This window comes from Gopherus evgoodei, unplaced genomic scaffold (assembly GCF_007399415.2).
Source record: "Gopherus evgoodei ecotype Sinaloan lineage unplaced genomic scaffold, rGopEvg1_v1.p scaffold_42_arrow_ctg1, whole genome shotgun sequence".
NCBI lineage: Eukaryota > Metazoa > Chordata > Testudines > Testudinidae > Gopherus > Gopherus evgoodei.
This window is the reverse complement of record NW_022060063.1, coordinates 1,746,386-1,766,579: the sequence shown is the minus strand read 5'-3', so window position 1 is coordinate 1,766,579 and position 20,194 is coordinate 1,746,386. Positions and strand designations below refer to the sequence as shown.

General features: G+C 47.2%; 1 protein-coding gene across 1 annotated transcript in view; it reads right to left on the bottom strand.

The window, feature by feature from the left end:
* The window catches only part of LOC115642578, a 53,631-nt gene that overhangs the window by 19,731 nt on the left and 13,706 nt on the right, over positions 1 to 20,194 (bottom strand). Inside the window, exons 5-9 of the mRNA XM_030546196.1 lie at positions 10,327 to 10,402; positions 7,804 to 7,898; positions 2,654 to 2,775; positions 2,424 to 2,493; positions 908 to 980 (exon numbers count right to left, since the gene is read on the bottom strand). Of these exons, the coding sequence (XP_030402056.1) occupies positions 908 to 980; positions 2,424 to 2,493; positions 2,654 to 2,775; positions 7,804 to 7,898; positions 10,327 to 10,402 (436 nt within the window). The remainder of the gene's footprint in view (positions 1 to 907; positions 981 to 2,423; positions 2,494 to 2,653; positions 2,776 to 7,803; positions 7,899 to 10,326; positions 10,403 to 20,194) is intronic.

Sequence of the window (20,194 nt, the reverse complement as noted above, 5' to 3'; positions counted from 1 at the left end):
CAACATCTTTCCCTGGGGACCCCAAGACCCAAATTCCTTGAGTCTTACAACAAAGGGGAATAAACCATTTCCCCCCCCTTCTCCCTTCCAGGTGTTCCCTCCTTGGGTTCCTGGAGAGATACACAGAAGCAAGCTCCGTGAATCTAAACAGAGGGATTCCACCATCCCTATTTCCAGTCCTGGAAATAGGTACCGAGAGAGAGAGCCAAGCTCCCCCTCACTCCCCTCCTTCACCCAGAGGGAATGCAAAGTCAGGCTACTAAATCTAACACACACAGATTTCCCCCTGACTTCTTCCTCCCACCAATTCCCTGGTGAGCTACAGACTCAATTCCCTGGAGTTCCCCACTAAAGAAAAACTCCAACAGGTCTTAAAAAAAGAAAGCTTTATGTAAAAAGAAAGAAAAATACATAAAAATGGTCTCTCTGTATTAAGGTGACAAATACAGGGTCAATTGCTTAAAAGAAATATGAATATACAGCCTTATCCACAAAGAATACAATTTAACACATTCCAGCAACTACACACATGTAAATACAAAAAAAATAAACCTATGGTCTTCCTATCTTTGTACTTACAACCTGGAAACAGAAGATTAGAAAACAGGAGACAGAAATCCTCTCATAGCCGAGAGAGAGTACAGGCAGAAGATAAAAACAAAGAACTCAGACACAAACTTCTCTCCACCCAGATTTGAAAAAGTCTTGTTTCCTGATTGGTCCTTTGGTCAGGTGTTTCAGGTTACTCCTTTCCAGGTGAAAGAGACATTAACCCTTAGCTATCTGTTTATGACACTTATAATCACTTAAAATCTAAGTCAGATTTGGTCAAATGAAATAAAAGCAAAATGCATTCTAAACCGATCTTAACACTGTCAGTGCCCTTACAAACTGACATACTTCTCACCTCTGGCTGGCTGGCTGCCCTTTCAGCCAGGCTCTCCCCTTAGAGCAGCGCTTCAGTCGCTGGGTGGTGATGTCTGTAGATGGAGGTGGAATAGAGAGGAAGAGCATGGCAAATGTCTCTCTCTTTTATCATGTTATTTCTTCCCTCTTCACTTTGTTTCCCCGTCCCTTTCAGAGTCAGGTGAGCATTACCTCATCGCTGTGCCAAACTGACCAAAGGAAGGGGGGTGACTCACTTGAGAGTCCAACAGATCCTTTGTTGCTGCCTAGGCCAGTGTCCTCTGTTCCTGTGAGGCTGGGCTGGGTTTGTCCCATACATGGCCTGATGAGGTGTGAACTGCCCCTCTGCTCTTGGGGAGTTTTTGCCTGGCCTTGTTTTAAGCCATGAGGACACATTTTCAGCCTCAAAACTATATACATGAAATTACAACCTATAACAATTACTATAACATTACCATAACAATGCTCAGTATATCATGAGCCTTCTGAAGACATCCAACATGACAAACTTTGCATTAGATACCACACAATTATATGAAAAGGATGAATGTGGGGGTGTAGGGTGTTCCCACAAGGTACAGAACATCACAGACCCCTTTGGGTCAGGCACACTGAGAGGTTCCCTAGGGCACAGCACACGGTTCCACAGGATCTGACATAGGGGAAGCTAAGTAATCCACTAAAGGAAGAGTGATATTGTGGACAAGAATCAAATTAGAGGAAACTGCAATACTCTCCCATCCACTTGATGCCAGAACAAGATTGCACTGCTCTGCCCAGCCAGGGCTGCTTTTACAGCCAGTTTCCTTCCCTGTTTATGTGAGATCTGTCCCCTCAAGAGAAGTCCTGTGATGCTGATCATTGCTAGAGGAACCCACCCTGGAGACAGGCTAGAGTTTTACCTATAGCTAAAGCAACAGAAGAGTCCAACTAAGTGATTTTTGGCCCAGTTTGCAAGGCCTTACATGCAAGATGGTGAGTCAAGAGACAAGCTTTCCTCAGCAGAAGTTGGTCCAGTAAGAGAGACCACCTCACCCATCTTCTCCCTAATGTTCTAGGACCAACATGGCTACAACACTGAACTCAAACTGATGGCATGTTTGGAGAGAGCACAACTTCTGAATGCAATGGGGGGGGGGGAGCATGCGCACACAACCCCTGCCATGGAGGAAGAATTAAGGACTCCAGCATGGAAGGGATATGGGGGACTCTGGTATGGGGTACACACAGCCCGTGCCACAAGTGGGGCTTTAGGGAGTTGCTAAAGTGCAGGGGAATGAGAGGAAGACACAGAGCTGATAGGGGAAGAAGTGGGAGCACCCAAGGAGTCCCTGCTGTTCACAATGAACTCAGCCTACAGAAGCTATGATGCATGCAACCCTCTAGTGGTAGCTCTCACACAAAGGGACATCGGCTTGTGACAAATGCCCCTTGTACTGTGGTAGACTATGCTGCATGCAGCCCAGTAAGAGATCCACTGTCTTGTTGCAGGGAGGGGGGAGCAAGGAACACTTTACCTGTAAGAGGCTTTAGCACAGTTTGGACACCATCATCCAAAAGTGAGAGCCTCTGCAGGGTTGCAACTAGCTTCAAAGGAAGAAAGCAAGTCACTGTTAGAGGATATGGGACAATATGTTCAGAAGACTGAAAATACAGGCTAAGCTGGGCCCTTCAAATAACATTGATTTTACTACAGCCAAATACAAGGAACAGCCATTTCAGAACAAGGAATGCAGGCCATACCTACCGAATGGGGGACTGGATCCTGGAGAGCACTGGCTGAAGAGGATTTACAGGTCTTAAGACGAAAAGAAGCAGCTCGTGAACTCCCATTGTGATGATACAGCTGAGAGGACTCATACTCCATGTCTGTTTTAAAAAAGTGAGTAGTGAGGTGATTTTACCTCTTTAACTGGCCTTGGTGAGTCAGATATGGGAATACTGCATCCAGTACAGCCAGCTAGCTTTTTAAAAAAACTTAAATTAGGATTGTCAAGCAATTAAAAAAATTAGTCAAACAATAACAGGATACCATTTATTTGAATATTTGTGGATGTTTTCTACATTTTCATACACAATACAAATTTCGTATTCTACACAATACAATTTGTACATTGCTCACTATATTTATTTTTTATTACAAATATTTGCACTCTAAAAAACAATAACAATAGTATTTTTCAATTCACCCAATACAAGTATTGGAATGCAATCTCTTTCTCATGAAAGTTGAACTTACAAATGTAGAATTATGTACCCAAAAAACTGCATTCAAAAATAAAACAATGTAAAACTTTAGAGCTTACAAGTCCACTCAGTCCTACTGCTTGTTCAGCCAATTGCTCAGACAAATTTGTTTACATTTGCAGAATATAATGCAGCCTGCTTCTTGTTTACAATGTCACCTGAAAGCAAGAACAGGCCTTTGCACGGCACTGTTGTTGTACCCAGTGTCACAAAATATTTACATGCCAGATGTGCTAAAGAGTCATATGTCCCTTGATGCTTCACCCACCATTCCAGAGGACATGCATCCATGCTGATGATGGGTTCTGCTCAATAATGATCCAAAGCAGAGCGGACCGATACATGTTCATTTTCATCATCTGAGTCAGAGTCCACCAGCGGAAGGTTGATTTTCTTTTTTGGTGGTTTGGGCTCTGTAGTTTCCGCATCAGAGTGTTGCTCTTTTCAGACTTTTGAAAGCATGCTCCATACCTCACCCCTCTCAGATTTTGGATGGAACTTCAGATTCTTAAATCTTGGGTCAAGTGCTGTAGCTATCTTTAGACATTTCACATTGGTATCTTCTTTGTCTTTTGTCGAATTTGCAGTGAAAGTGTTCTTAAAATGAACAACATGTGCTGGGTCATCATCTGAGACTGCTATAAAATGAAATATATGGCAGGTGCAGGCCAAAAAACAGAGCAGGTGGCATACAGTTCTCCCCCAAGGAGTTCAGTCACAAATTTAATTAACACATTTTTTTAACGAGGGTCATCAGCATGGAGGCATGTCCTCTGGAATGATGGCCTAAGCATGAAGGGGCATATGAATCTTTAGTGCATCTGGCCTGTAAATATAGAACCACAGAATATTAGAATTGGAAGAGACCTCAGGAGGTCATCTAGTCCAATCCCCTGCTCAAAGCAGGACCAACACCAGTATCTTGCGATGCCCGCTACAACAGTGCCATGCGAATGCCTGTTCTCACTTTCAGGTGACATTGTAAACATATTCTGCAAATGTAAACATACTTGTTTGTCTGAATGATTAGCTGAACAAGCAGTAGGACTGAGTGGACTTGTAAGGTCTAAAGTTTTTCATTGTTTTGTTTTTGAATGCAGTTATGCAACAAAAAAACCCATTACATTTGTAAGCTGCACTTTCATGATAAAGAGATTGCAGTACAGTACCTGTATGAGGTGAATTGAAAAATACTATTTTGTCATCATTTTTACAGTGCAAATATTGTAATAAAAATAATAGAGTGAGTGCTGTACACTTTGTATTGTGTTGTAATTGAAATACAGGGCCGGCTTTAGGCCAATTCCACCAATTCCCCTGAATCGGGCCCTGCGCCTAAGAGGGCCCCGTGCCCAGTGAGAATCTCTTCCCTGGCTAGAGGCGCCTGTCACGGAGTCACCGGGCGATGCTCTGGAACTGCTCCCCACCAAGCCAGTCAGGACTTTGGGGAGCCTCCTCTCCCTTGGAGCAGACTTGTTCAGGGCAAGAAGCTCACACAGCTTCACCTCCTGGGTCTCTCCTTGGAGCATTCAGCATCCTCTGCCCCTCCGTGCGCTTCCCACAGCGAGTCCACCCCAGCGGGGTCCTGGGGAAGCCACCGGGTTCTGCACCCCCACTTTGCAGTCAGATGTGACTTTTAGCCAGCCAGTAAAACAGAGGTTTATTCGATGACAGGAACAAGGTCTAAAACAGAGCTTGTAGATACAGCGAACCGGACCCCTCGGCTGGGTCCATTCTGGGGGGCAGTGAGCCAGACCCCCAGGTCTGCCCTCCACCCTTGACCCCAGCCAGCTTCAGACTAACAACCCCTCCCAGCCCCTCCTCTCTCCTCAGCTCCTTTCCCGGGCCAGGAGGTCACCTGATTCCTTTGTTTCCAACACCTTCAGCTGGCACCTTTGCAGAGGAGAGGCCCAGGCCATCAGTTGCTAGGAGACAGAGTGCCAGGCATTTAGGTGCACTGGCCCTTTGCTCTGCCAGATACTTAAGAACTGCCATGGGGACACTGAGGCACCAACACAGTACTCAGAGAAAACATTAAGAACTTTCCCAGTTCGTCACAGCACCTTTTTAATTTTTACTCACCTGGCGGCACTCCAGGTCTTCGGCGACACTTCGGCGATGGGTTCTTCAGTGCCACTGAAGACCTAGAGCGAGTGAAGGACCCCCCGCCGAAGACTCGGAGCACCGCCCGGTGAGTACAAGCCCTATGTGTTTTTTACATTTTTTTTTTTATATATATAGTCATCCCTTCCGCGGCCCCGTCGAAAGTGTTCGAATTGGGCCCTGCATTTCCTAAAGCCAGCCCTGTTGAAATGAATATATTCAAAAGTGTAGAAAAAGATCGAAAATATTTAATAAGTTTCAATTGGTATTTTATTGTTTAACAGTGCGATTAATCACAATTAATTGTTTTGAGTTAATCGTGAGTTAACCGCAATTAATCCACAGTCCTAATTTAAATAAGTGTTGAAAAATGGAGGAGGGTGCAGAAAAGAGCTACAGAAATGGTTCAAGGGCTGGAGAAGATGCCTTGCAGTGAGACCCAGGGAGCTCAGGCTGTTCAGCTTATCAACACGAGCTTATCAGCATACCTCCCTTGGGATCTCAGATACTGGGATCTAAAGGGCTCTTCAATCTAGGGGAGAAAGTCAGAGCAAGAGGCAGTAGCTGAAGGTGAAAGCAAACAGATTCAAATTAGAAATAAGGCACATTTTTCATAGTGGTGATGATTACTCCTTGGAATAAACTCCCACGGGAAGGGGATGGATTCTCCTTCTTGTGGGGGGGGGGGTCTTCAAATCCAGGCTCGAGGGCTTTTGGAAGATGCTTTAGTCAAACAGGTTACTAGGCTTCATATGGGGGTAACAGTGAAATTCCTGGCCTGTGATAACTAGGTCAGGGTATACGGGGCCACTAGATCTTAAGAGGCATAAGAATGGCCATACTGGGTCAGACCAATGGTTCATCTACCCCAGTATCCTGTCTTCTGACAGTGGCCAAAGCCAGATGTCCCAGAGGGAATGAACAGAACAGGTAATCAAGTGATCCATCCAGTCGTCCATTTCCAGCATCTGGCAAACAAAGACTAGGGATGCCATCCCTGCCCAGCCAGGCTAATAGTCATTGATGGAACTGTCCTCCATGAACTTATCTAGTTCTTTTGAACCCTGTTATAGTCTTGGCCTTCACAACATTCTTTGGCAAGGAGTTCCACAGGTGAAGAAATAATTCCTTTTGTTTGTTTTAAACCTGCTGCCTAGTAATTTCACTTGGTTGCCCCTAGTTCTTGTGTTATGAGAAGGAGTAAATAATACTCCCTTATTCACTTTCTCCTCACCAGTCATAATTTTATAAACCTCTTTCATACCCCCCCTTTGTTGTGTCTTTTCCTGAAAAGTCCCAGTCTTATTAATCGCTCCTCAAAGGCAATGAAGGGTTCATTCCATCCAAGCCACCTCTGTTGGGAAGGAAAAGTAGATGGAAAATGCACTTTTCAGAAGAGTTAATGTGTTGCTGGGCCATCTGTCAGGCCATTGACATGGTCTCTTCTGGGAGCAGAGAACGCAACACAGTGTTGATACAAAGGGAAGTTTTATTTCTCAATCTGGACACTAAGAACATGTTTAAAACGGCTATTGGGGAAATCTACAAATGTAAAAGCTTCAACTCTTCTCCAGGCTGCTCTTTCCCATAGTAAGAGCCTCACATACAGCCTGCAGAAAGAGCAAGAGAGAGAGAGTCAGGAATTATGACAGACTGCAGGCAGGGGAAGGTACTACATTTATAAACAGCAGGTCCTGCTGTAATGTCACATGCCATGATCGAGTTATGTCAAGGTTACAGAAGATGAAGACCATGTTTTCAGAGTCAGAAGCCAAGGCATCAAATTGAAGGGCTGAGCCACCGGCTATACCAGTACAGTTAAAGTGGTGCATCCTAGAGTTGAGGCAGTTATGCTGGTATAGAAGTGCTATTCCTTGGATAGCTATTCCTATACGAGAAGGTGAATAAACTGTACTGATATAAACATGTAGAACTACATCCACTCTAGGGGTGGTACTGGGGTCTACAGTGCTAAAAAGTCACACCCCTCACTGATCTAACTGCCCCAGGACAAGATCTGTACACAGACCAGGCCTTAGGGTCACATGTTACTTATACAAGAGGGCCCTATTTTAGTGTGCACTATATAGCCTCAGAGAGCTTCTGACTCAAAAGGAACATCAGCCTGTTTCTAGTGGAGGAAGGTCCTCTAGGACACTGAGCTTTCAGGAAGTGACACTAGTTCAGTAACATTCACTTTGGGCAGGAAGCAGCTTTGCTGGAGTCCCCCCTCACTTAGGATCTTCACTTGACTGCTCCCTCATTCCATGGGATTGTTGGCTGCTAGCTACAGGACACGTTCTGCTCATGAAAGCAGTGTGCCTTGAGCAAGTACCTTAGTAAGTAGTCCCTTCAGAGACTAGACAGCAAATGTCCTGGAGTACAAGACATGTCCAAGACATGAGCACAGTAAGACTCAGGGCTGACCCAGTACAGCAGGGACATACGGGCTCTTGTGATAAACTTGATGTTATATCATGACCCTTCCCCACCTCCCAGACACTTATAAAAGTTTAGTCCCACTCCGATGGTGTCCTGGCCTCATACCATTTCTCCAGGAGTGACCCTTCGGAGTCCATGCTGCTGCTGAGGTGCTCACAGCCTGCATTTGCTGGTTTCCATCCTGGCCTGTCTCACCAACACTGGACAATGAGATGGAAATAGAGATGAGTTAGTACACATACACTAGGATGAGCACTTAGCATGGCCCATGTCAGGCTGCCAGATAGCATGTGGGAGCTGTCTGAAGGGACTTTCTGCATAGGACATGCCTGCATCATGGGACTCTGCCTTCATAAGCCCCATCTCCACTGTCACATGCATCGTACTCCAGGTTACCCAGCTCTGAAAGGCCAGTTCTAAATAGGACCTCATGGCATTCCCTGGGATCTGCCACCTTTGTGTGCTTGAGGGTTCCCCCTTCTGCCAGCCGGACTTTCCCTTAGGGAGTCCTGGCAGGGTCTCTCTATAGTGTTCCATGCCAGAGTGCACTGGATTGTTTTCCCACAATACCCTTGGTAACAAGAAAGTCTTGCCCCCAGGGCAGGGGCAATGCCTTGGTTGTAAGCTGCCATGTGCCTTCCCAGGGCAGCCCACACATGAGCTTGGACCTTCAGCCCAAGTGAACGATGACTCCCTCCCACCTTGGCAAACAGCATGGATTTTACTCCTGGCCGGGAGGGTTTGTGGAGAATGTGCCCACAGTGTCTGGATCATGAGCTCTCTGGGGCATGAACAGTCTTGGCTTGTTTGCCCAGCCCCTAGCACAGCGGGGTCCTGCTCCCCATCTGAGGTCCCCAGGTGGTACCACCACTCGGACCCTACTTAGAAAGCACATTTACAGTAACTGGCATAAGTCAGCATTTCCTGCTGCCATGTGTTTAAACGGGGGAAGGAGCTAGACATGTTCCACTCACAAAGCAAGGATTTCAGGGTGAAGCAGCCAACAGCTGTCTGCTCCTGCATATCCAGTCTTGCTTTGGAACTCAGCCTGCGTTTCCGTAGAGGGATATTTCACTTCCAGTAAGAGCCCCCCACATCTCTGGTGTTCAGCTGTTTGTCCCCCAAAGCTACAGTGTGGCTGCCATTCCACTGAACTCTGGATCCCCTGCTCCTAGTGCCCCTTTAACTGCCAGGCTTCAAGAGCTTGGGAACTCGCCTTACTGCATTGTCTGTGGCCAGGTGTACACTGCCTCCTATACTGCCCTAGCCCCCCAGGTAGACAATGCTGTGTAGACAAGAAGGCTTCTGCCATTGACATAGCGACCCTCTCTCATTAGCTATGCCCTCCCATCTTCACTAAAGCACTACAGCTGTGGCACTCTAACTGAAAACAAGCCCTAAGTCATAAGAAGGGTTAAGAACCAAGGAGCCCCAATGCTCTTAAGTTACATGGGTATAAGCTACGAGAAGCTCCATGGATGTCTGTGAAATTGCTAATGGAATTTAATAGACTCTGACCCTGGCAGATGTTTTGGATCCTGATAGACCCAAAGGAACAGAAATTGAGTTGGGCTTCCTCCCTCATGCACGGGGTGGGGGGAGTGTAACAGAAATAGAGCAATGTATTCCTAACATGATTGCTGCCTCCTTCTCACTCACAGGCCTTTCTGCCTGGAGCCTTACTTGCCTTGGCAGGCTGCTCCCCGTCCTACCCAGCTGGAGCTGCCTTCTTCTCTGCAGCTCCCCCAGGACTTTTCCTTACCTATCACAGAGACCTGATTGGTGGGTCACATGACCCTGTTACACGACTTTCATTTTCCCCACTTGCGGAAAAACATGTCATGGATAGGGCCAAGACCTATGGGGCCAGCTGACCTGTGACAATGCTCACATTATCTGTGAGACCTGGGCACATCAGTTCTTTCCCACCTCTGCAAACTCAGGGAGGAGTCTCCAAGCAGTCCTCTTGGTGGCTCCATTTATGCCCAGCAGAACCATGTACTGGCCCAGTTCTGACCTCAGTTATACTTGCACAGCCTGACTAAGGGCTGCAGATTGCATGGGTGTAACATGAGCAGAAGCAGGCCCATTATACCCTTGGGTGTTACAGGGGTGTTTGTAGTGAAGTTCCATTCGATTTCTGGTCGCCCAACTAGAATGGCAGCAACCAAGAGTGACTATTGCAGGAATGCACAGAGCTGTTAGAGGGGCAAGAGCCCAGCTGGCCAGATGGTGTGGCCAGCCCCAAGTGTTAAACACAAACTAGCCTAAAAGTCAAGCCTCAAAACCCCATGAAATTCTAGGAGTTGGTTTATTTTTGCCTGACAGTTACAGAGCATTTAGGTTTACACAGTCCACATTCTCAACCTTTCCTCTCAACCAGCAGGGCTAAAGACTTGTTTTAAATCACTCAGCTTCCCAGCTGCTGGGGCTTTACAAAAAAAAAAGCCCCCAAAGATCATGAGACTTGCAATGAAGTCATAGCTCCTGAAACTAACATGACTACCCCTCTGATAGTAGAGCTGGGATATTCATGCCAGTGGGGGACCCGGCCTGATCAGTGGCCCTCTTTTCCCAAAGGGGTGCAGAGTGGCTGCTAGAAGAAGCGAGAGGAGAGTTAGCTCTTACCTCTGACTTGTGCTTAAGGTACAGTTTGCCTTGAAGCCAAGAACAAAAGGAGAAGTGGCAGCAGACTCATCTGCGTCTGAGGAGGAAAAGCCTAGTGTGAGTGCACAATGAAAGGCTTCTGGACCGGTTTGAACACACCAAGACTCTACACTCTCAGATCACATGAAAAGGAGGCCATTGGCCCTGCTCTTTCCCCAGACCACTTACTTGGAACAGATCCCATTCCAGAGTTCTCCTGCGCTGTGTTTCAGAAGGAAGATGGAACTCCATGCTCTGGGTGTCCTAAGCCTCTAACTGCTAGAAGCTGGGAGTGGACCACTTGAAAGTTGCCCTGTTCTGTTTGGTCTGACCCAGTATGGCCATTCTTATGAGTGCCCACTGTGCTAGCCCTGTTCCTGCTGCCCTCCCCAGTTACAGGGGCATGGGCATGCAGAGGAATCACAATGCCAGGGGTGCTAGCCGGTCTGTTGGAAGGGGTTCTCTCTTGGGATTTGGGAGCACTGCCAACACCCTGTACAGTACATGCTCAGGCCCTCAGTAACAGCTCAGAGAGGTTTTATACCTGCACAACAGTTAAGCTTGTAATTGACAGGGCTGGGGCCTGGCACAGAGGGTTGGAGCAGGATATAGACTTGTTTGCAAGAGACTGACAAGGCTGACAACTCATGAGATGTTTGCAGTGTTGGTATAGCAGTGTCCATCCTGGGATATGAGAGAGACAGGGTAGGGGGGCGATATCTTTCAGTGGATCAATGGTCAGTTGGTGAGACAGACAAGCTTTGGAACCATAAAGGGCTCTTCTTCAGGGCTGGGAAAGGTACTCAGAGCATCACAGCTAAACACAAGGTGGAACAGATTGGTTAGAATATGTGCTAACTACTTATACTAAAGGACCATTCAAGGTAAAATGACTTGTTAAAACCCTGACAGCTGGGGGTGGGGGAAATGTTAGTGGGTTACAGATTGTTGTAATAAGCCATAAATCCAGTAAGGAGTCTGGTGGCACCTTAAAGACCAGTGTTGACAAGGCCAAGTCAATCAGGGGGATGTGGTCCAGTCCTAATAACTGATGCTGATCAGGTGGTTCCTCAGTTTCTTTGAGAGTGTTTGGCACAATCTCTCACCATATAGTCTGTATTTGTGTGAGTTTTTTCATGAAGTTTATGGATTTCCACTTCATATGGCTAAATTCACTGCCTTGCATGGTGCCAAGTATCAGAGGGGTAGCCGTGTTAGTCTGTATCCACAAAAACAATGAGGAGTCGAGTGGCACCTTAAAAAGTAACAGATTTATTTGGGCATAAGCTTTTGCACAGATGCAGACAGACATCATCTTCCTCTCCAAGTGCAAACAGATGGACAACATACCAAATGGACTGAAGGTAAAAAATTCATCGCCACATTACACTGACTATGGTGAGAGATTGTGCCCCACACTTTCAAAGAAACTGAGGAACCACCCAATCAGCATCAATTATTGGGAGTGGACCACATCCACCCTGATTCTCCACTTGTAAGGTAACTCTCTTCTCTTCATATGCCAGTATATTTATTCCTGCATCTGTAATTTTCACTCTATGCATCTGAAGAAGAGGGTTTTTTTTTAAATCCACAAAAACTTATACCCAACTAAATCATAGGATATCAGGGTTAGAAGGGACCTCAGGAGGTCATCTAATCCAACCTGCTACTCAAAGCAGGACCCATCCCCGGACAGATCCCTAAATGGCCCCCTCAAGGATTGAGCTCACAACCCTGCATTTAGCAGACCAACACTCAAACCACTGAACTATTCCTCCCCCCACAGCCTCTCTTAGGCCTTGGCTACACTGGTGCTTTACAGCGCTGCAACTTTCTCGTTCAGGGGTGTGAAAAAAACACCCCCCTGAGCACTGCAAGTTACAGCGCTGTAAAGCGCCAGTGTAAAGAGTGCCGCAGCTCTGGGAGCGCGGCTCCCAACGCAGCAAGCTAAACCCCACGAGGAGGTGGTTTACGTGCAGCGCTAGGAGAGCCGTGGCAGCACTTTGAAGTTTCAAGTGTAGCCATACCCTTGGTCTTTAAGGTGCCACTGGACTCTTTGTTTTTGTGGCTACAGACTAACACGACTACATAACTCTAGTGTCTCTCTTCAGTTCATGATTTTTAGTGTATAGCAAAGTTAGGAATTTAAGCTCTCAGGCCTATCTTCTGAACAGTGTGTGCAGGTTTCCTTTGAGGATGGGGACTGAGGTCAGATATAGAGTGATGACTTTGTGAAAATTGTTCACCCACAGGTAATAGGTGTTTTTGCCTTAATATTTTTCTGAGAGTTCATTCAAGAGCATAGTGATGGTCTGTCTGGCTTCACCCCCATAGTTATTGGGGCATTTAGTACACCACATAGTCTGATAGGCACATGTAAGAGCTCTGGATCCTGAAAGATGTGGGGGGGGGGTGATCACTGTAGCAGTGGAGATGTGTCTACAAGTTTTGCATCTGTTGTTCCAGAAGGGTCTGGTGCTGCTTTGAGGTGGTGTGTTCATTCTGTGGAGACCTTGGAGAGTTTGAGGGAGGCAAAAGAAGGGGTTCAGGAAAGATTTATTTCAGGAGGGGTTCCCTATCTGGTATGCATTGTACCTGTTTGGGTTGCACATTGGTTGGCAGGTGACAACTAGGGGTGTGCAGTCTGAGGGGTGTTTTATTTCCATATTGAAGCAGGTTCTCTCAGGCTATTGGGGTGCCAAAAAGTCTGTTATCTACAGCTAGACATTCCGATACCACAGAATATGCTTAAAGCAGCAAGTCTGGGATATACACCTTAACATACTCAAAACTGCCTTCACCAAAGGACACTCCAGAGAAGTAGCTCCAATCTTAGAATGGGACACTCAAATACCCCAAGAGAACCTGCTTCAATAGAGAAACAACCCCCCCCTTCCCCTCAACTGCACATCCCTGCCACCTCACACTGGAATCCATATTTGGTTTCAAACAACTGGCATACAGAGCACATGCATAAAGTTTGCTGACAATACCAAGCTGGGAGGGGTTTCAAGTGCTTTGGTGGATACAATTAAAATGTGGACAAACTGGAGAAATGGTTTGAAGTAAATGGTTGTTTGAGTAGTGAGTTTTAAAATGCTAACCTGTCCTTGCTGGAATAATTATCACTATGGTAAATTTAAATATATATAGGTTGTTTCTACTGGTGGTGCACATACGTCAGTGCATATAACATGGATGGAAAAAAATTAGAGGTAACATTGCCTATGTGTAAAGCTGTGAGTTTGTCATAGAGGTCATGGATTCTGTGACTTTCTATGACATCTGCAGCAGCCTGTGCAGCTGGCTCCAGGGCTGCCTGAGCAGCTCAGGCAACATCTGGGCCAGTTGCACCAGCCACTTCTGGGTCAGTCTTGGGCACCCTCACCCAACAGCAAGAGGAGCAGTTTGGGTGTGGGAAGGGGCTCAGGGATCTGGGCAATGTTTACCTTGTTGCTGCTTCCAGGGAGCCCCCCAATATCCCTCAGCTACCAGCAGCTCTCAGTGACCACGGTTCTCTGCCCTCCAGCACTCCCAAGATTTAGTCAGGAGTATAGTACGAGTCACAGGCTGGGAATTTTTGTTTACGGCCTATGACTTTTAGTAAAATACCTGTGACTAAACCACAGCCTTACCTATAAAAGGAAGATTGAAAAAAAATGGGTTTGTTTAATCCAGAGAAGACAAGACTGAGGAGAGGGAGAGAGGGGGGAAAAAAAAAGTTTTCAAGTACATAAAAGGTTGTTGGGGGCAGGGGGGGAGAATTGTCCTCTTTAACCTCTGAAGATAGGACAAGCAGCAATGGGCTTAAATAGCAGTAAGGGAGGCTGAGGTTAGTCATAGGGGAAAGGAAAGAAAATAACCAACAAACCACTTTCTTGTCAGGGCAGTTAAGCACTGGAATAAGTTGTCCAGTGAGGTTGTGGAATCTCCATCATTAGACATTCTTAAGAGCAGGTTAGACAAATACCTGTCAGGGATGGTCTAACTCAGGTGTGGCCAATCTGTGGCTCTGGAGCACATGCGGCTCTTCAGAAGTTAAAATGCGGCTCCTTGTATAGGCGCCGACTTCTAACTTTGCTAAACACAAAAAAACACACCCAAAAAAACAAAAAACCACCCACCATGGACTGAGACACACTAGATTTATGAAAAGCAACAAAGAGTCCTGTGGCACTTTATAGACTAATAGATGTATTGGAGCAGAAGCTTTTGTAGGTGAATACCCACTTCGTCAGACACATGTGGTGGAAACTTCCAGAGGCAGATATAAATATGCAGGCCAGAATCAGTCTGGAGATAACCAGGTTAGTTGAATCAGGGAGGATGAGGTCCTCTTCTAGCAGCTGAGGTGTGAACACCAAGGGAGGAGAAACTGCTTTTGTAGTTGGCTTTCCATTCAGTCTTTGTTCAATCCTGAGCTGATGGTGTCAAATTTGTAAATGAACTGAAGCTCAGCAAAAAGAACAAGAGTACTTATGGCACCTTAGAGACTAATAAATTTGAGCATAAGCTTTCGTGGGCTACAGCCCACTTCATCGGATGCATGCAGTGGAAAATACAGTAGGAAGATTATTATAGATACACACACACACTCACCCACCATGAAACAATGGGTGAGTGATTAGTTAAGGCAGGGGTCCCCAACATGGTGCACGGGCACCATGGCGCCTACCGGGGCATCTAATGCACCCGCATACTGGCCGGCAGATGAGCATCAGCTGAAATACCGCCAACAAGCTGCGTCTTCCAGAGGTGTCACCGCTGAAATACTGCCGAAAAAGATCAGTGGCATTTCGACAGTGATGCCTCTGGATGATGCAGCTTGTCGGCAGCGTTGCCTACTGACGTTGCCGCTTGTCGGCGGAATTTCAGCAGATGCTCGTCCGCCGCCACGCTCCTCTGTGGCACATTGTCTGGCACCCGCCCGATGAAAAAGGTTGGGGACCACTGAGTTAAGGTGAAGCTCAGCAGTTTCTCTTTGAAGTCTGGTCCTGAAGTTTTTTTGCTGCAGGATGGCTACCTTAAAATCTGCTCTTGTGTGGCCAGCAGGTTGAAGTGCTCTCCTACAGGCTTTTGTATATTGCCATTCCTAATATCTGACTTGTGTCCATTTATCTTTTTACATAGAGACTGTCCAGTTTGGCCAATGTACATAGCAGAGGGGCATTGCTGGTACATGATGGCATACTGGATTTATGGTTTACTCCAGTAATCAATAATCCACAGCTTCCCCCCACCCCACACTCAACTGAGGGGTGTTAACGGGCCACTTCACCATGAATGGTCCCTTGAAATGTGTTAACTACTTATGCAAGATCCAGCAGGAGGGTTCAGCCTGCCCTGGAGGAGCCAGTAGTTGCTCTCACTGATTTTAGGAGCAGGGAGCTGGCCTTTTCCATGCTATGGAGCTTCAGAGAAGAGATGTCCACTGCTTTGGATAAGCCAGCAGGACTCAAGCACAGTAGAAATCTCAGCAGCTGGAAACAAAGTGCCACCATATTAAACCTGCAGCCTCAGAGCCTTGATGTCAAATTCCAACAATACTGAAGCTGTGGGAGCTCAGAAGGAGCACGGGGGGTGAGGGGGTAAGCCTGTCAGTGCCCCCAAAATTCCCCAAGTGGAGACAGACACAGCCTTGTCAGCTACAGCTTGCTTTGGCCAGTGGGATTTGGAGATGTTAACCACACACCCTCAGATGCCTGCCCAGTGGACACCTTGTTTAGAATTTAAATGTGGTAAGTATTGCATTATACAGCTTAGTTTAATAAACTAGTCAAGATAAAACAGTTGTACTTTAGCATGTGTTAAACTGGTCAAGTGAAGCCCTAGCCACCACAATCTAACACCAAACCTTTAATCCTATATAAAGCAAAAGCCCACATCTGTCTAAAGGAGGTTATCGACAGGGGGAGTTGACCAGAGTAGCTATTCTGGGATAGTGCCATTTCAGAATAAGCATGATTTTATTCCAGGCAGGGCCATCCTTAGGATTTATGGTGCCCTAGGCGGGATTATTAAACTGGTGCCCCTGTGCCTGACTTGCTCTGAGCAAAACAAACATAAGCTTACACTATTGGAAAACTTGCCACATGCATGTTATTAAAACCAATTTAACTTAATGAAGCACACTGTCCTGCTGATGGACTAGCACTAAAGAAGTAGCACTACAGAAAAAATTCTGATTTGACAGAATGATGCAAATAATATAATTTTTTTAAATTTGTCAACATTTTACTGGAAATGTATATGAAGAGGTATTGAAACAAGGATTTGTTTTTAATTAAAAGCAACCTTTCTGGCTTTTTTGGCTGCAAAATCAGTAATGCCATCGTATGACAAAGACAAAGTGATGTCTTGTTCGACTGCAGGAATAGCAAGACCAGTCAAGTGTTCCTGATTCATTGTAGAGCGGAGATAGTTTTTAATGAGCTTTAGTTTTGAGACACTCCGTTCTCCTGATGCTACTGTTACAGGAATTGTCAGTAGAACACGAGTGGCAATGTACACATTAGGGGATATATATATCAACAAGTTTGCTGGTATGAATAAACTGTACAATGTCCATCATTGATTTTGCATGTGGCAACATTGACGACAGTGTACTCAATTCTTTGTACAGTTCAAGTCCATTTAAATCAAAACTATCACTGTGCTTCAGGAGGCTCTCTAGGTTCTTGCACTTTGTCGTTAGTTGCTCTTGTTTTCCTATTTCGTTGAATTTAGTCCCACTCAGCCTGCTACCAGCTGAGTGAATAGAACCCCAGGTGGACAGTGGGTTGAGTGGCTTAGCCAGGGTCTCAGCCGCTGGCCTGCTTAGCCCGCTGCCAGCCTGGGGTTCCTTGGGGGTCCCAGGCCAGCAGCGAGTGCTGAGTGGGGCCGGTAGCCAGGACCTCAGCAGGCAACGGGGCAGCAGCCAGAACCCCAGAGCATCAAAAATCAGCTAGCATGTCACCTTTGGCACATGTGCCGTAGGTTGCCAACCCCTGCTCTATACCAGTGGTTCCCAAACTAGGGTTTGCGAGCCGCTGGCGGTTTGCAGAATGTTACAAGGGGTTCGCCAGAAAAATTTCACTAATGGCAGCCAGAGGACCCCGGGCACTGGAGACAGCAGGTGGGACCCGGTTGCAGGGCAGACACTCCAAGCCCCAGGGAGAGCGGGGCCAGGCAGTTTGGGCTGGCAGCCTGAGTTCCGGCGGTCAGCAAGGGTGCTGGCAGCCTGAACCCCAGTGCTCTGACTGGGGCTGGCAGTCCGAGTAACAGGAAGAGTGGGGCTGGGCAGTAGAGGCTGGCAGCCTGAGCCCTGCCCCCGTCAGCAGGGGAGCCGGCAGTCCAAACCCCAGCCTGAGCCCCAGGAAGAGCGGGGCGGGTAGTTGGGGCATCCATCACACTGAGGAAATTTAAACTTAAATCCCTGAAAATATTCATTTTTAGGGGGGGGTTCATGACATTTCACAATTTAGTGAAAGGGGTTCACGGGCTGTTAAAGTTTGGGAACCCCTGCTCTATACACTAGTAAGGAGATGAGCATATTACAGTTGTTGGAGGGCTCTATTTAGCAGTGACAGGGCTATAGGAAAGTCAGTCAATATTTTTTGTTTCTCTGATGAAAACTGGTCCACTCCCTTCCCCTTACCAAACTTGTCACAAATAATTGTCAACAACTTAATTTTCTGTTTTTGGCTAAGATATTGATTTTTTTTTAATTGAAATTGAATTCAGGATTGTTAGCAAGCATTTTTGGCAAACAAAGTTGTTAAATGACAATCTAAATGGCAACACACTACTGCTTTCATGCTTGGCTCACCCCCAGCCTGCTGGTCCAACAGCTGCAGTAGAGGAGGAGACAGGTGGAAAACTGCAGGACCCCAAAATCCACCTCTTGGGGTGCAGAGTGGCAACAGCAGCAGCAAACCCTCAGGTCCAATCATACGCCAATAGGCACCTTTGCCAGCTCAATGGACCATGGTAAAGTTAGCACAGTATCTGATCTCAGGGACGGGGCACTCATGAAGCCACAGCAGCTCATCCTGCCCTGTGCAGCTCCGCCCGGGGGAGAGAAGCGCTTCCCAGCTAGGGTGACCAGATCCAGACGTTCTGATTTTATACGGCCAGTCCCGATATTTGGGGCTTTGTCTTATACAGGCACCAGAAGTCTATATAAGAAAAAGACCCCAAAATTGGGACTGTCCCTATAAAAGTGGGACATCTGCTCACCCTCCCCCAACCCCCGTCCTGATTTTCTGCACATGCCATTTGGTTATCCCCAGCCGAGCCCTGTGCGACCATTCAAATCCTGGCTGCCTGCAAAGGAAGTGAGTTACTTTCACTTTCATTCCTCAGTAGGCAGCCAGGGAGGGGAGGGGGAAGATAGGGGTGCTCCATGGGGGGAGGGAGAAAGGTGGGGTGCTCTGTGGGGTAGGGGGGAGAAGAATGGATGTTATGGGGGACAACAAAGGATACTGCCAGAGCCACCAAGCCTGCCTCACCTCACACCGGGGGGAAAGAGTCACATTCAAAGGTGAGTTCCTTCCCCCACCCCTTCCCAGAGACCCCAGCAGCCAATCCCCTCTCTCAGACTGTGGTGCATTCGGCTCTCTCTAGGACCCAGCAGCCCTGTTCTTACATGCTCCGCTGCTTCCCGTCTGTCTGGGCTCCCAGCAGAGCAGTGCCCCCAGACCTAGTAGTGCCCTAGGCTCAAGGCCGGCGCAACCATTTAGGCAGCCTAGGCAATTGCCTAGGGCACCAGGATAATTGGTGGGTGCCGTTTTGCCAGAGGGGGCGGCAGGCAGCTCCGGTGGAGCTGACGCAGTGGTGCCTGCGGAGGGTCCGCTGGTCCACGGCTCCGGTGGATCTGCCGTGGTGGTGCCTGCGGAGGGTCCGCTGGTCGCGCGGCTCTGGTGGACCGCCCACAGGCATGACTGCAGCAGCTCCACTGGAGCCGCGAAGCACCGGACCCTCCGCAGGCACTACTGCGGCAGCTCCACTGGAGCCGCAGGACCAGCGCACGGGGCGGTGAAATTCCCATCCACCTAGGGCGCTCAAACCCCTAGCACCGGTCCTCCCTAGGCTGCTGCCTATTCTGCCTATGGCTAAGGACGGCCCTGATTCCAGGATTTCTTCACTTATGAAGCACATGAATTATTCTGAAATACTCAGGGAAGGGTCACTAAATGCCAGTCAACTTCCATATGTAGACAAGGTATAGCAGTGACTGGTAATGCTAAAGGCAGCATGGTGTGTGGTTCCACGCTCTAAGGCAGGGGTAGGAAACCTATGGCACATGTGTAGAAGGCAGCACGCGAGCTGAATTTCAGCGGCACTCACACTGCCCAGGTCCTGGCCACCGGTCTGGGGGGGCTCTGCATTTTAAATTTAATTTTAAACGAAGCTTCTTAAACATTTTAAAACCATATTTACTTTACATACAACAATAGTTTAGTTAGATATCATAGACTTATAGAAAGAGACCTTCTAAAAATGTTAAAATGTATTACTGGCAGGTGACACCTTAAATTAGAGTGAATATATGAAGATTTGGCACAGCACTTCAGAAAGTTTGCCGACCCCTGCTCTAAGGCCTGGTCTAACCTAAAACTTAGGTCGACCCAGCTATGTTGCTTCAGGAGTGTGAAAAATTCACGCCCCCCGCCCCCCCCGCCCCCGAGAAGTGTAGCTAAGCCAGCCTAAGCCCTGGTACAGACACCGGTGGGTCAATGGAAAAATTCTTGTGACCTAGCTGCCTCCTCGATTAAACTACAGTGACTAAAAAACCTCCTTCCACTACTGCAGTGAGTACCTGCACTATAACACTTGTAGTGTAATCATAGCCTCAGCCAAGTCCTGT